The sequence below is a fragment of the Cupressus sempervirens genome, chromosome 10 (assembly GCF_028749045.1).
Source record: "Cupressus sempervirens isolate cs-2001-9-10 chromosome 10, ASM2874904v1, whole genome shotgun sequence".
Taxonomy (NCBI): domain Eukaryota; kingdom Viridiplantae; phylum Streptophyta; class Pinopsida; order Cupressales; family Cupressaceae; genus Cupressus; species Cupressus sempervirens.
In genome coordinates this window covers 631,885,961-631,897,471 of record NC_143127.1, presented here as the reverse complement: position 1 = coordinate 631,897,471, position 11,511 = coordinate 631,885,961, and the positions used below count along the sequence as shown (strand labels likewise).

At 35.2% G+C, this 11,511-nt stretch overlaps 1 protein-coding gene and 1 long non-coding RNA gene across 5 annotated transcripts; one reads left to right on the top strand and one right to left on the bottom strand.

Annotated features, from left to right (window-relative positions):
* Window positions 1-347: 347 nt before the first annotated feature.
* On the top strand, window positions 348-10,427 carry LOC149535424 (sulfate transporter 1.2-like). Of its 4 annotated transcripts, none has more exons than XM_089807071.1 (14): window positions 348-572; window positions 1,185-1,932; window positions 2,138-2,186; window positions 4,351-4,555; window positions 4,638-4,812; window positions 5,032-5,097; window positions 5,271-5,384; window positions 5,523-5,639; window positions 5,854-5,980; window positions 6,097-6,383; window positions 6,688-6,878; window positions 9,501-9,586; window positions 9,784-9,860; window positions 10,009-10,427. In XM_089807071.1, the coding sequence occupies exons 2-14, from the start codon at window positions 1,591-1,593 to the stop codon at window positions 10,150-10,152; spliced, it is 1,980 nt and encodes a 659-aa protein (XP_089663197.1). In that variant the 5' UTR covers window positions 348-572; window positions 1,185-1,590; the 3' UTR covers window positions 10,153-10,427. The 4 variants fall into 4 exon arrangements, with proteins under 4 accessions (XP_089663197.1, XP_089663198.1, XP_089663196.1 ...); XM_089807072.1 differs by having other exon boundaries at window positions 535-765; XM_089807070.1 differs by lacking the exon at window positions 348-572 and adding an exon at window positions 747-942.
* Window positions 10,068-11,182, bottom strand: LOC149535423 (uncharacterized). The gene is made up of 3 exons (XR_016357978.1): window positions 11,058-11,182; window positions 10,821-10,895; window positions 10,068-10,204 (listed from the first exon to the last, which is right to left on the bottom strand). It is a non-coding gene; the product is annotated as an uncharacterized LOC149535423 (long non-coding RNA).
* Window positions 11,183-11,511: the final 329 nt, after the last annotated feature.

Below are 11,511 nucleotides of genomic sequence, written 5' to 3'. Positions count from 1 at the left end.
CCCTATCATATGAGATGACGCTAAGATTGAGTCGTAAGTGAATTTGACATGATAGATCTTATAATCTTAATTGAAGAGGCTCATCGAGATTAGACCCCATAAAAATTTGACAAAATAAATGCCTCTCATTACTTAAATATTAAGTTAAAAAATAAGATGTTCTTCAACCTTAAAAAGTTAAAATTAATGTCCACTTGAGACCTACTAACCTCAATAATCTCCAAGGGCCACCTTAGAAACCCAAGTCTCCATAGACCAACCATGTACTTTTCAGCTTTAGCACTTTGAGAAGCAAAGCACTTACGTCATGCAAGGGAATAAAATCCATGCAATCATGAACATCGAAGAAATTTACTTGCCCAATACCTAGTTTCAATGGTATCATTCAAACGATCTTTTCTCTTGGGCATTGAGGTTCATACAACCAACTTTTACTGTCCCAAATGGAGAAAAAGAATTCATGTTTGTGAGGTCAGGATTTTGCCTAAATAACTCGACTTCTATAAGGGTATTGTGAAAGTCAGCACCTTGGTGGGGCCAGCCATGGCGCAGGGAGCAACAGCAGATCCATGGTATGTAGACGCCTTCTCGTCCGAATGCACAATAGATTCTCGGCTTCGAAATCCCACGTCCTCCTCTTTGAAATTTTCATTCCTATCACCTTTTCCTTCTCAATTCAATAAACAACTGTCGAAGAGATGGCTATTGGAAACTATATAAGGGGAGGCAGAGTGTATCTATACCTTGAGCCCCCAAAGGTTTTGTGTATGTTTTGTGGCCTTTCAAAGTATCTCTGTATGTTTTGTTGGCTTTCACAGAATCTCCGTATGTTTTGTGGGGTTTCAATAAATGAATCGAATTTCTTGTTTGATGTGAAACGGTAGAAATACAGCAATAACTTGCATTTATGCTTCGAATCAATTGCCGCTTTCTCTAGCCCAAGTAGGTAATATGTTGTCTACTGGATTCGATTGCTTTTTTTGTATGATATGCTAATCACACATTTCCTTATCTTAATCCCTGTCGCTGTCTCAAATTGTTGACAAATTGTCTGTTCAATGTTGAATGCTGAATTGCATGGCATGCTGTTACTTTGGCGCGAATTGGTGGTTTTTGTTTTTGCCTTATTGACTTGAACAAGATATCTTTGTCTGATACCAATTTAGCTTGTTTTTCTTTTTCAGATGTTAGCGACTTTGGTGAACACATTATACTTTGGCGGCTTGTTTTTCGTAGATTGGGATTCCAGCTGTGTAGAAATTCAATTGGCTATTTATTAAAAGTAAATTGGTACTTAACGCCATTGTGAATTGTGACTTATCTGAACTGAAATCGGGAGAGTTCCAATCGTCCTGGTTGACGGTGGTTCACCGAAACTGGAAATCTGAGGGCTTAGTATATGAATTAGATGCAAAATTTAAGTGGGATAAAAAAAGCACAATAAAATTGTGTTGTAGTCTGAAAGAACTAGAAAGAGATTTTTCTTGGTTTTTCGGTGGGGTGAGCTGTGGGTAAGGGGATTAAAGCATTAGTTGGAAAACATTGAGGAAGTACGCAAACTTTGAGAATTTTTTAGGGCAAGGGGTTAAAATGGGTCATGTAAATCCTGAACCTGGGCTTGAACATGATTCCAAAGAACTAGACATTGCAAGCTGCCCTTCTTCTCGTAAGGGTATGGATGATGTCCCTGTGTATAAGGTGGGCGCTCCGCCTCGTTTGGAGCTGATGAAAGAATTCAAGGCTGCATTGAAGGAGACCTTGTTCCCTGATGATCCTCTTCGCCAGTTTAAGCGCCAGCCCAGGTCGAAGAAATTCATGCTCGGTGCAGAGGCAGTTTTTCCTGTGCTTGGGTGGGGAAGGTCTTATTCGTTGAGCAAGTTCAAGGGTGATTTGATTGCAGGCTTAACAATTGCTAGTCTCTGCATTCCTCAGGTATGGACTATGGACTACTAACTCCTCATGTTTTCAAGATTTTACTGCTTTTACCAAAGAAACTTTAAAAAACTCAATGCATGGTAGCCCCCGATAACAAGCTTGGTGTCATTGTATTCTTGAATGCTGTTATTGAACTGTTTTGTTATGAAGAAGCCTACCCGTTATTGTAAATTAATCTGTGTCTCCTTTTTGAATTGGATAGGATATTGGATATGCAAAATTGGCAAACTTGGATCCTCAATATGGCCTTTGTAAGTATCTTTGACAACTCCCCATTTGGGCAAAAGTTTTAAACAATATTATTTTGATCCTGTCTATTTCATATAAATAACGTATAAATGCAACATAGCCTATATTAGTCCTCATAAAAGTTTGATAAATTTCATAGTATGCATCATATTAACGAGAATTGGCGAGTCACACGATTCATGTGATTTGGGGATTCGATTCAAGCTAGGCAATATTTTGTGAATCAGTGAATCAAACTGGCAATTTCTTGGCATGAAATGCCATGGATCAGCTAGAAATATCGGGCAGCCTAATTGGGCAACTAAAAAACATAAAAAAAATACAACTTTTTTAATGATTTTTTTTTCACATTTCTCTTTCTTATAACCCTGAAAGGCCTTCTATTTGTTGAGTACGACAAAAAGAGATGAAAAGTGAGAGATAGACTTGAGCTAGAGCTAGAGCAAATAGACTTGTCTTTTCATTTTGTTTATAGATAGACATACGTTTCATGGATCTTCATTTTACATACATTTATGGTTTGATGTCATTGATTTTATGGATCTTCATCTTACATACATTTATGATTTGACAACATTTATAATTCTATATATCTATGTCATATGATCCTATGTTTTATGTTTACTTCAGCTACAAATTACAATTTAGATTTTACGTATGTGATGGATTTATCATTTATGTTCTTTGTTTATGTATGTTAGCTTCTATTTGATGGCATTACAGTATTTTAAGTTATATTCAATAAAGGGTGTATGAAATAAGGTTTAAATTGTTAAACTCTCTAAACTTCAAGGGTTATTTTAATTTGCCGATTTGTGGCCAAATTCTGATTCATGGCCGATTCGGGATTTGATTCGGTCTTTGCCAATTCCAATCCGGTTCCGATTCTCATTACTTTGGTATGCATGTTTATGGAAAAAATAGTCAATAATATTTTAAGAACAGAACCTGTTTTAAATGGCGGTTTAGCATTAAAGAGGAGTGGTTTGAAGATCTTATTATCGAATCTATAGTTTTGAAATTAAGAAATCTATTATTAGAGGCTATTGTGATATTGCTATCAGGGTTCAAACTGTGTAGTTTTTGAATCAAACTCATTGAACCATATTTCATGACAGTGAATAGAACACTTAGCACTCGTTGGATCTAGGTGATGCTCATAGAGAGGTGAATCACTCACCCATCCCAATACTACATCTTGAGCGGGCTTAACTATGGAGTTTCCTCCATGCTTAAACCCACTTTGCTTGTAACCCCATTTGCAAAACCTTCACCAAGTGTTGTGCTTTATGAACCATTCATTAGAAAGCCCCTTAAGCTCATCAATTGATATCTAGGAGATATTTTCCACAGCAAGTCAAATTTATTTTTAAAAAGCGTGAGATTTTCTGTCCACTGCAGTAGAATTTTCCATTCTGATTTTTAAAAAATTTGCGTGAACTGGCAAATACAGCCCAACAATAATGCCCTGTTTTGCATAATTGTTTGGAAGATCACAATAAAGAGTAGCTTTACGTATGGACAGAGTCAGTTTTGAATATTTCTCAGATAAGCTAGTTTCAATATGGCAACTGTAATGTGTTGTTACTAGTGTTTTCATTATAGTGGGGATGTTTCAAGTTTATTTGTGCCCTTACATGCATGTTTTTTTTTAGACAAACGGGATTATAAATTGCCAATCAAATATGTGGTCTAGAAAAAGAAAGAGTAGGCATATTTAGTTATTTGTGGTTTCTTTGTTCTTGGGAATTTTTGGCTATTTAATTCTTGAAAATATTGTAAAAAAATTACTTAATTCCCTAAACATAGTCGATAAAAAATCCCCTGGTTTGCATAATGATTTACGATTTCACTAAAAAGAGTTCCCTAATGTACTTATTTGTGGTTCATTGGCTCTTGGAAGAGTTGACCAGTCTAATTTTTTTTAAAAATCTTGTGAAAGGTTTAGCTTTCCATAATAACAATAGGTTTACAAGCTATCTTAGCTGTATGTTCCAGTGAACTCTTTTCTTTATCTTTACTGAACAACAAAAGTTGATTGTTTTAAGAATCTGGGAATTGTTTACAGGCAGATTGCTAAAATGCAAATATAATGGCTAGGCAATTTGCTTCATTAGTTAGATGGGTGATTAATTGTTTTTCATTTTTTTTCTCTGACCTTTGAAGACACTAGCTTTGTACCTCCGTTGATATATGCGGCAATGGGAAGCTCCAGGGATATTGCAATTGGGCCAGTAGCTGTTGTTTCTATCTTGGTGGGAACATTGGCCAGGAATGAAATAGATGATGTTAAATCTCCTGATTACCTCCGTCTTGTATTCACATCGACCTTTTTTGCTGGTGCTTTCCAGGCATTACTTGGAATCTGCAGGTATGCAAATATATATACGTACTTCGAGAGCAATTCTGCTACTTTGAATGCACCATCAATTAATAAAATCTCTTTTGGTCAGGCTTGGTTTCCTCATTGACTTTCTATCGCATGCATCAATTGTTGGCTTCATGGGAGGTGCTGCTATTACAATTGGACTACAACAGCTGAAAGGATTCCTTGGCATAAAGAAATTCACAAAGAAAACAGACATTATCTCTGTAATGAAGTCTGTATGGGGCCCAGTTCATCATGGAGTATGTATTTTTAATAGTTATCCTATTTTTATACTGTGCAATTGTATAGTATAATTTTTTGCAACTATCTTTCAAATCTTGGATCCTTAAAATCAACTTTTTCTTTTCTAAAGATAGACTGTTTATGCAATGCAGCACTGCTGAAAGTTGAAACTGCTCTAAGAAATCAGCTCCTAGTTTCTCAAGACATATTGTTTAATTTATTTTGTTTCTTTACAGTGGAATTGGGAGACAATTTTGATAGGAACAATTTTCTTGAGCTTTCTTGTGACAGCTAAGTATATTGTAAGTCCTCTTAGTATTGCAGAATAATATTCTGCTTTGGAAGTTTCTAAGTGCAAACCTCATAAATCTCAAAAACCTAATCTGCAGTTGGCATTTATTTTTAAGGCAATCACTGAATGAGAGTTTTGTACAAATTCAACTAACACACTCTAATTCGGAATCAACTTGAACAGGGCAAGAAAAACAAGCGATTTTTCTGGGTGCCAGCTATAGCTCCTTTGGTCTCGGTCATTTTGTCAACTCTCCTTGTCTTTTTGACACGTGCAGATAAACATGGTGTGGCAATTGTAAGCTAAGAGATCCTCTATTTATCGCAATAGTTCTTATTATTTTTTGTTTGATGGATGAGGGGAGGAAGAGTCAAATTGTGGCAATCATTAGGTACTTTTAATTTAAAATGGTTGTACTGAAATACTCTTTGACAGGTTAATCACATCAAGAAAGGAATAAACCCTAGTTCAGCAAGTGAACTTGCATTTAGTGGAGACCTTCTTGCAAAAGGTGTTAAAATTGGTTTTGTGGCTGCTTTGATTGCTCTTACGGTACGGTAAACATCAAGTGCAGTAGTCATTAAAGTCTCTTCAAGTCATTTTTCTTGTTGATAATGAGAAGATGCCCTGCTCTGAGTGACAATGTTATAGAACTTATTGTTTAACAAAGTTTATATGCTAGACTAAAGACTGAGCTTAGACTTTTACATGCTGATGTTAATCAAACCAAATACTGATACCATTCATTACATGATTACTGTTTCAGGAAGCTGTTGCAATAGGAAGAACATTTGCAGCATTAAAGGATTACCATTTAGATGGCAACAAAGAAATGATAGCAATGGGTGTTATGAATGTAGCAGGCTCATTGACCTCATGCTATGTTGCAACAGGTTATTTTAAAATTTGGCATTTGTGATCTGTTCTTCCCATTCTTTACATTTTGTATTTGAAATTCATCAATTTTATACATTAGATTGTTAAAGTGTTTGCTTGTCTTTTTTCACAGGCTCCTTCTCACGCTCAGCAGTGAACTATAGTGCAGGCTGTCAAACAGCAGTTTCAAATATTGTGATGTCAGCCATGGTTTTTCTGACGCTTTTGTTGATTACACCACTCTTCAAGTACACTCCAAATGCAATCTTATCTGCTATCATCATCAATGCAGTCATTGGTCTAATTGACATCAAGGCAGCACGCCTCATCTGGAAAACTGATAAACTAGACTTTATTGCCTGCATGGGAGCCTTCTTTGGTGTAGTTTTTATCTCAATTGAAATCGGCCTCTTGATTGCTGTAAGTTACTATTTACCAAAGGCATAACTAAGTAGTGTGGGTCTTTGCCATTTTGTGCAGAATGACTGTGGGACAAGAAAACTGGAGAGAGTAGTTGGTTTTCAAGCTTTCATCTCTCTCTAGACACACTCGTGTGTGCATAAACTTATATAGTCTGTTGTGAAATTTTATTTATGCTTTTCTACAAGTGTTTATGTGTGTGCATGGATAAAATTTGGAATGAGTTGTCACTTGTGCTTTCCCACAAGCATTTTGTATAAAGGAAACTGGCGTCTTAATCTTACTTCCATTGGCTTTGAAACAGGTGTCTCTGTCATTTGCGAAAATTCTTCTACATGTGACAAGGCCACATACAGCTCTGCTGGGGAAAATTCCTGGAACAAATATTTATAGGAATATTGAACAATATCCAGATGCTGCCAAAATTCCTGGCATTCTTATTGTCCGCATTGATTCGGCATTGTACTTCTCAAATGCAAATTATGTCCGAGAGAGGTAGGAGTTGTTTCAGTTGTCTTATCTATGGGCGATATATGTGTCCTTGTATATATAATATTGTCTTAATAAGCATTTTACTTCTATTTGAGAGGGGATCTACATTAAAATTCTTATTGCATTTTTTCCATGTTCTTCATCTTTCATAGATTTTTTTGGTGAGATGTGTTCACTCTTTTTTTATAGAACACATGAAAGAACGCATTCTTCGATTCTAATAACAGCTAAACACCTGTATAAGCATGCAAATTAGCATCCACTAGAGCCCCTATATTGCCTTTAGCCTAACATATCAAGTGGTGTTCTCTTACCAATTCTTTCTTAAATGGTATGCTTGTGTATATCTTCCACTGTTTAATGTATTCAATGGTAAAACAAGTCAAACTGATACATAGATAACCTTTCTGCTAACAAGGTCAACAATCAGTATGGAGCACACATTGACATCCTCTGTAAACAGATATTTTCTAATATATCAAGCTTAATGGTTTACTAGCAGAGGAAGAGAGGGAATTGCAAAAATAAGTGTGATGGTCAAGGCCAAGCAGATAAGAGTAGAATGGATGCGTAGATAAACTCTATTCTAGATCATTCCCACTATACTTGAAGTCATTGTTTATCTCATTTACAGTTTGAATTTATCTCAAGTATGAGATTAGGTGGGCACCACACCCAAAAATAATGATGAGACTAGGGAAGTTGAAACTGTTTGTCTGGTTCTTTTTTATGTAAGACTCGGATGAATTGATCTGCTTCCAGAAGTATTCTCTGTCCACTGGCTAAGCAGAAATAATTTTCCTAAGATGGAATGAATAAAATACTATAATTGGAAAATAGAACTGTCAATGAATGATTTGAACCTCGAAAGACATAAAAGTCTACCATCTCTTCAAATCGATAAAAGCTTTGGTGATACAAGTGAAGTCCATGTTAGTATGATGATTGTCTTTGTTATATATTATTTTAATACACCAGTATTTTATCTGCGTCAAAATTGGTGTTTGCTAAATTGTTGCTGAATTTACACAATCATTTATATTTCTTACCTAGATTCTTGACACATGCATTAATGATTATTCCTCTTGCTTTGCACCACCTAGTTTTGAGTATTTTTGGAACATAAAAAATGCCACACGATCATGTCATTATATTTTTTCCTTCTCTAGGAGCATTCTTTAATCAGTGTGTTATCCTTAGCCTATGGCAGTTTAACCTTATTCTAAGCATTTGGTGAAGTTAGAGAGGTGCAATTGTCTTCTGAAATCAGGTTTCATTTTTATTATACTTATTATTTTGAAATCAGTATAAATCCACCTAAGCAAAGAAATGAATTGGTCTTCTGGAGAGTTTTATTTTGTTTTAGACTGAAACAAGGGTAACACTTGATACGTTGATTAGCATTAAAGGATTTATAGAGACATCTAGATCAGGAGGATAATCATATCGCTTTAAGGATGCATGAAGGGGAAGATGTGTATACAAAGAACATTTTATAGAGACATCTAGATCGGGAGGTTAATTCTCATATTGCTTTAAGGATGCATGGAGCAAAAGATGCATATGCAAAGAACATTGGCATATTATAGCTATGAATGTTTGAATTCTTATGCTATACATTTCTGATTCTGAGTTGGAAATTTTCATGCAAAGCATTGCATGCTTCTTTGAAGACCATGGTTTCTAGGTTGGAAGAAATTATGACCTGATATCATTGTTACATGAAGATTGAGGTAGAAGAAACATGAATGCAGTAATTTCTTGAGTAATATGAAAACTAGAAACATGAATGCAGTAATTTCTTGAGTAATATGAAAACTAAGGTGACCCATACTAGCCTTTTTTCACTTGGGCATCATCCTTTTTATCTAGTCAGATTGATTTATCATTTTAGTCATCTGGTATGATATTTGCATCAACTAATATCTGAGCACATAAGCAGTTACTAGACAGTCTTTCAATGCAGGAGCATAAGCAATTTTCAAATTGAAATGTTAGAAAGAGAAAATAGTCACTAAATCAGTGCAAAGAAAAAGGAAAGGTTACTAGCAGCTAATTATCACAAAACCAATCAGGAATCCTATGATAATAGAGAGTGGAGTTTGAAAATGTTTGCTGAATTTGCTGCACAAGGATACCAGTTTATAAAATGATGTAGCGCAAGATGTTGAGAGTTGCTGATTTCGGTTTATATGTGGACTTCTTATCTTCCAAAGGAATGCTTAAAAGGATCTCTTGAAATTTTCAGTTCTCTTCAAGGCATTCATGACTAAATCACTTGCACATGATTTGGCTGCGTTTTTTTTCCATATTGATGATTTGGCTGCATCTTTCTTTTTAATTGATTATTTGGCTCCATCTTAGATATCTAATTATAATTCATGGAGTTACTAAAATAAAATATTAACTTTTGGAGTTCTAATTATTGGCAAGCATTGAGGTGTGCCAAATTAAAATTGGCTCTTCACAGAGTCTTTTCCAGAGTAACTCGCGAACATCCTCATGATGTTTTAGCTGGGTGCTAGCTTTGTCATAACATTAAGAGCATACTTTTTTATTATGATGGATCAAATGCTAACAATAAAATAGCTAATGATTCTGACGTTATGGGCTGTCCTTTTGCAGAATTCTTAGGTGGATAGATGATGAAGAAGAGAAACTACAGGAAAAAGGTCAACTGAAACCACAATTCCTGATAATAGAAATGTCCCGTAAGTTCCATTGAAGAGATTTCACTCTAATACGCTCACAAATCTTAGCTGACTATCTTCTTAGCACTAAAATGGGAAAATTGAGTAAAGTACTGGAGATACTGATAAAAAAACGTAGGACATTGCTTCTTGTTACTCATTTATTAGCTCTAAATGTTTCTTTTTTGACAATTGATGGTTACTGTCTCTGGTTGCAGCTATCATCAACATAGACACCAGTGGGATTCATGCCTTGGAGGAACTCCATAAAACACTACATAAACGTGAAATGCAGGTTAGCTTTTCACCCAATTTATTTAAATCTTTGTTGTGCTGGTGAACCTTAACAGATCTAAACTGCTAAAAGCTTCTGCTTAATGCCTGGAATCACTGACCACCATTTGTAGACTTCTTCTCATCCTTTAGTAGTTTTCTGTTCACAGCTAGCACTTGCAAATCCAGCAGCATCAGTAATTGAAAAGCTTCATGCATCCAGCTTTATTGACGAAATAGGACAGGATCAGATCTTCCTCACAGTTGGAGAGGCTGTACAAGTTTGTTCTCGTCACTTAAAATTTGATGTTTGAAGAAAATACAAGGGAAACATGTACATTAGTCACATTTGGGTGTCTTCTGATCCTGCACAAGATATACATAGAAGAGTAGGATCAGTGTGTGTGAAATCTACTTCTTTAAGGTTTGGGGTCACGCTGAATGAAATTTTGATTCGGAATCTGTGGAATCAATCTTCGACCAATAAATGGTCCTTTTTTGGAAATTTCTTTCAGTAGTTTTGTGAATCCCTTCAGAATAATACAAAATAAAATTATAATCTGGTTAAAGCAGATTGTAAATTAGTTTTCATGTTTGTAATTGTTGATATGGAGAGTTCGTCCAGGAAGAGTGCATGGAGGTGGGTTCCTATTCCTTTATCAAGTTTTGTAGCAGTAGGTTCAATTACTTCTGCAAACCCTCTTATTTAAAATGAAGATATTAATAAATTGATTAAACCAGAATGTAAATTGGTCTTATTTTAATGTGATTTTAAAGATGGGAGGAAGAATGGACGGATATAGATTCATAAGGAGGCAAATGGAACAGGAAAAAAACTACTACTTCTGAAGCTATAAATTAACATACAATGGAGTAGCAAATCTCTGTGAGAATAAGTTGTACATACCACGTTTTGCAAAAGAAAGCAACCCTGAAAATCAAATAAACATTATATCAATAAATGGGTAAATATAATGCTTACAATCCTTTCAGAACTCAAGGGGTTATATCTCCAAAACAGAATCATGGACGAGCTCTGGAAAGCCGTGTTAAATGCCTGTCATCAATGAGGATAACGAATCTGAAAATGAGCGATAGACAAACTTTTAAAGACGTTAATTTGAACTTCGAGTTACTATTCGAAAACTGAAAATGAAAATGAGACATAAGAAATAAGAAATATAAAGATAAGCGACGGCATAAAGAGATTATGGCATGCAATTTTTCGCTCAGAATCTGTAGTAGCGCTGCACTGAAGATGGATACCATGTTATCCCAATTTAGTTGATATGCGGACATTGTAAAAGGAATAAATCTCTAACAAAATTGACAACTAATGGAGTCCTCTACTAATTTTTTTGTTGTCTCGGTTTCTAAAGGTGATAATTTTTTCTGTTTCAGAAGATAAGCTAAACTTTGTATAATGAGAGATTTGAATGCGACATTAAAATTCTAAAATCCGACTCAGCGCATAATCCATTTGTGGGTGAAAAATAATAAAAATGAAAGTTAAAACTTATTTTTAAGGAGCATTTTGCTAGGATAAACCAACAAATTGAAATTTTCTAGGCGGTCATTATTCTCATGCCAGTGGGTAATTATATGTAGTGTTCATTACTTTGCGAAGTCCTCGATATAACGGAGCTGTCTATCAAACGATAGAGGAGTGGTAG

Bases quoted from the DNA above. Each gene is read 5' to 3' on its own strand.
- LOC149535424 (XM_089807071.1), top strand. From the start codon at position 1,591: ATGGGTCATGTAAATCCTGAACCTGGGCTTGAACATGATTCCAAAGAA. The intron at 1,933-2,137 runs GTATGGACTATG...TGAATTGGATAG, and splicing joins CTAGTCTCTGCATTCCTCAG to GATATTGGATATGCAAAATT. The intron at 5,385-5,522 runs GTAAGCTAAGAG...ACTCTTTGACAG, and splicing joins ATAAACATGGTGTGGCAATT to GTTAATCACATCAAGAAAGG.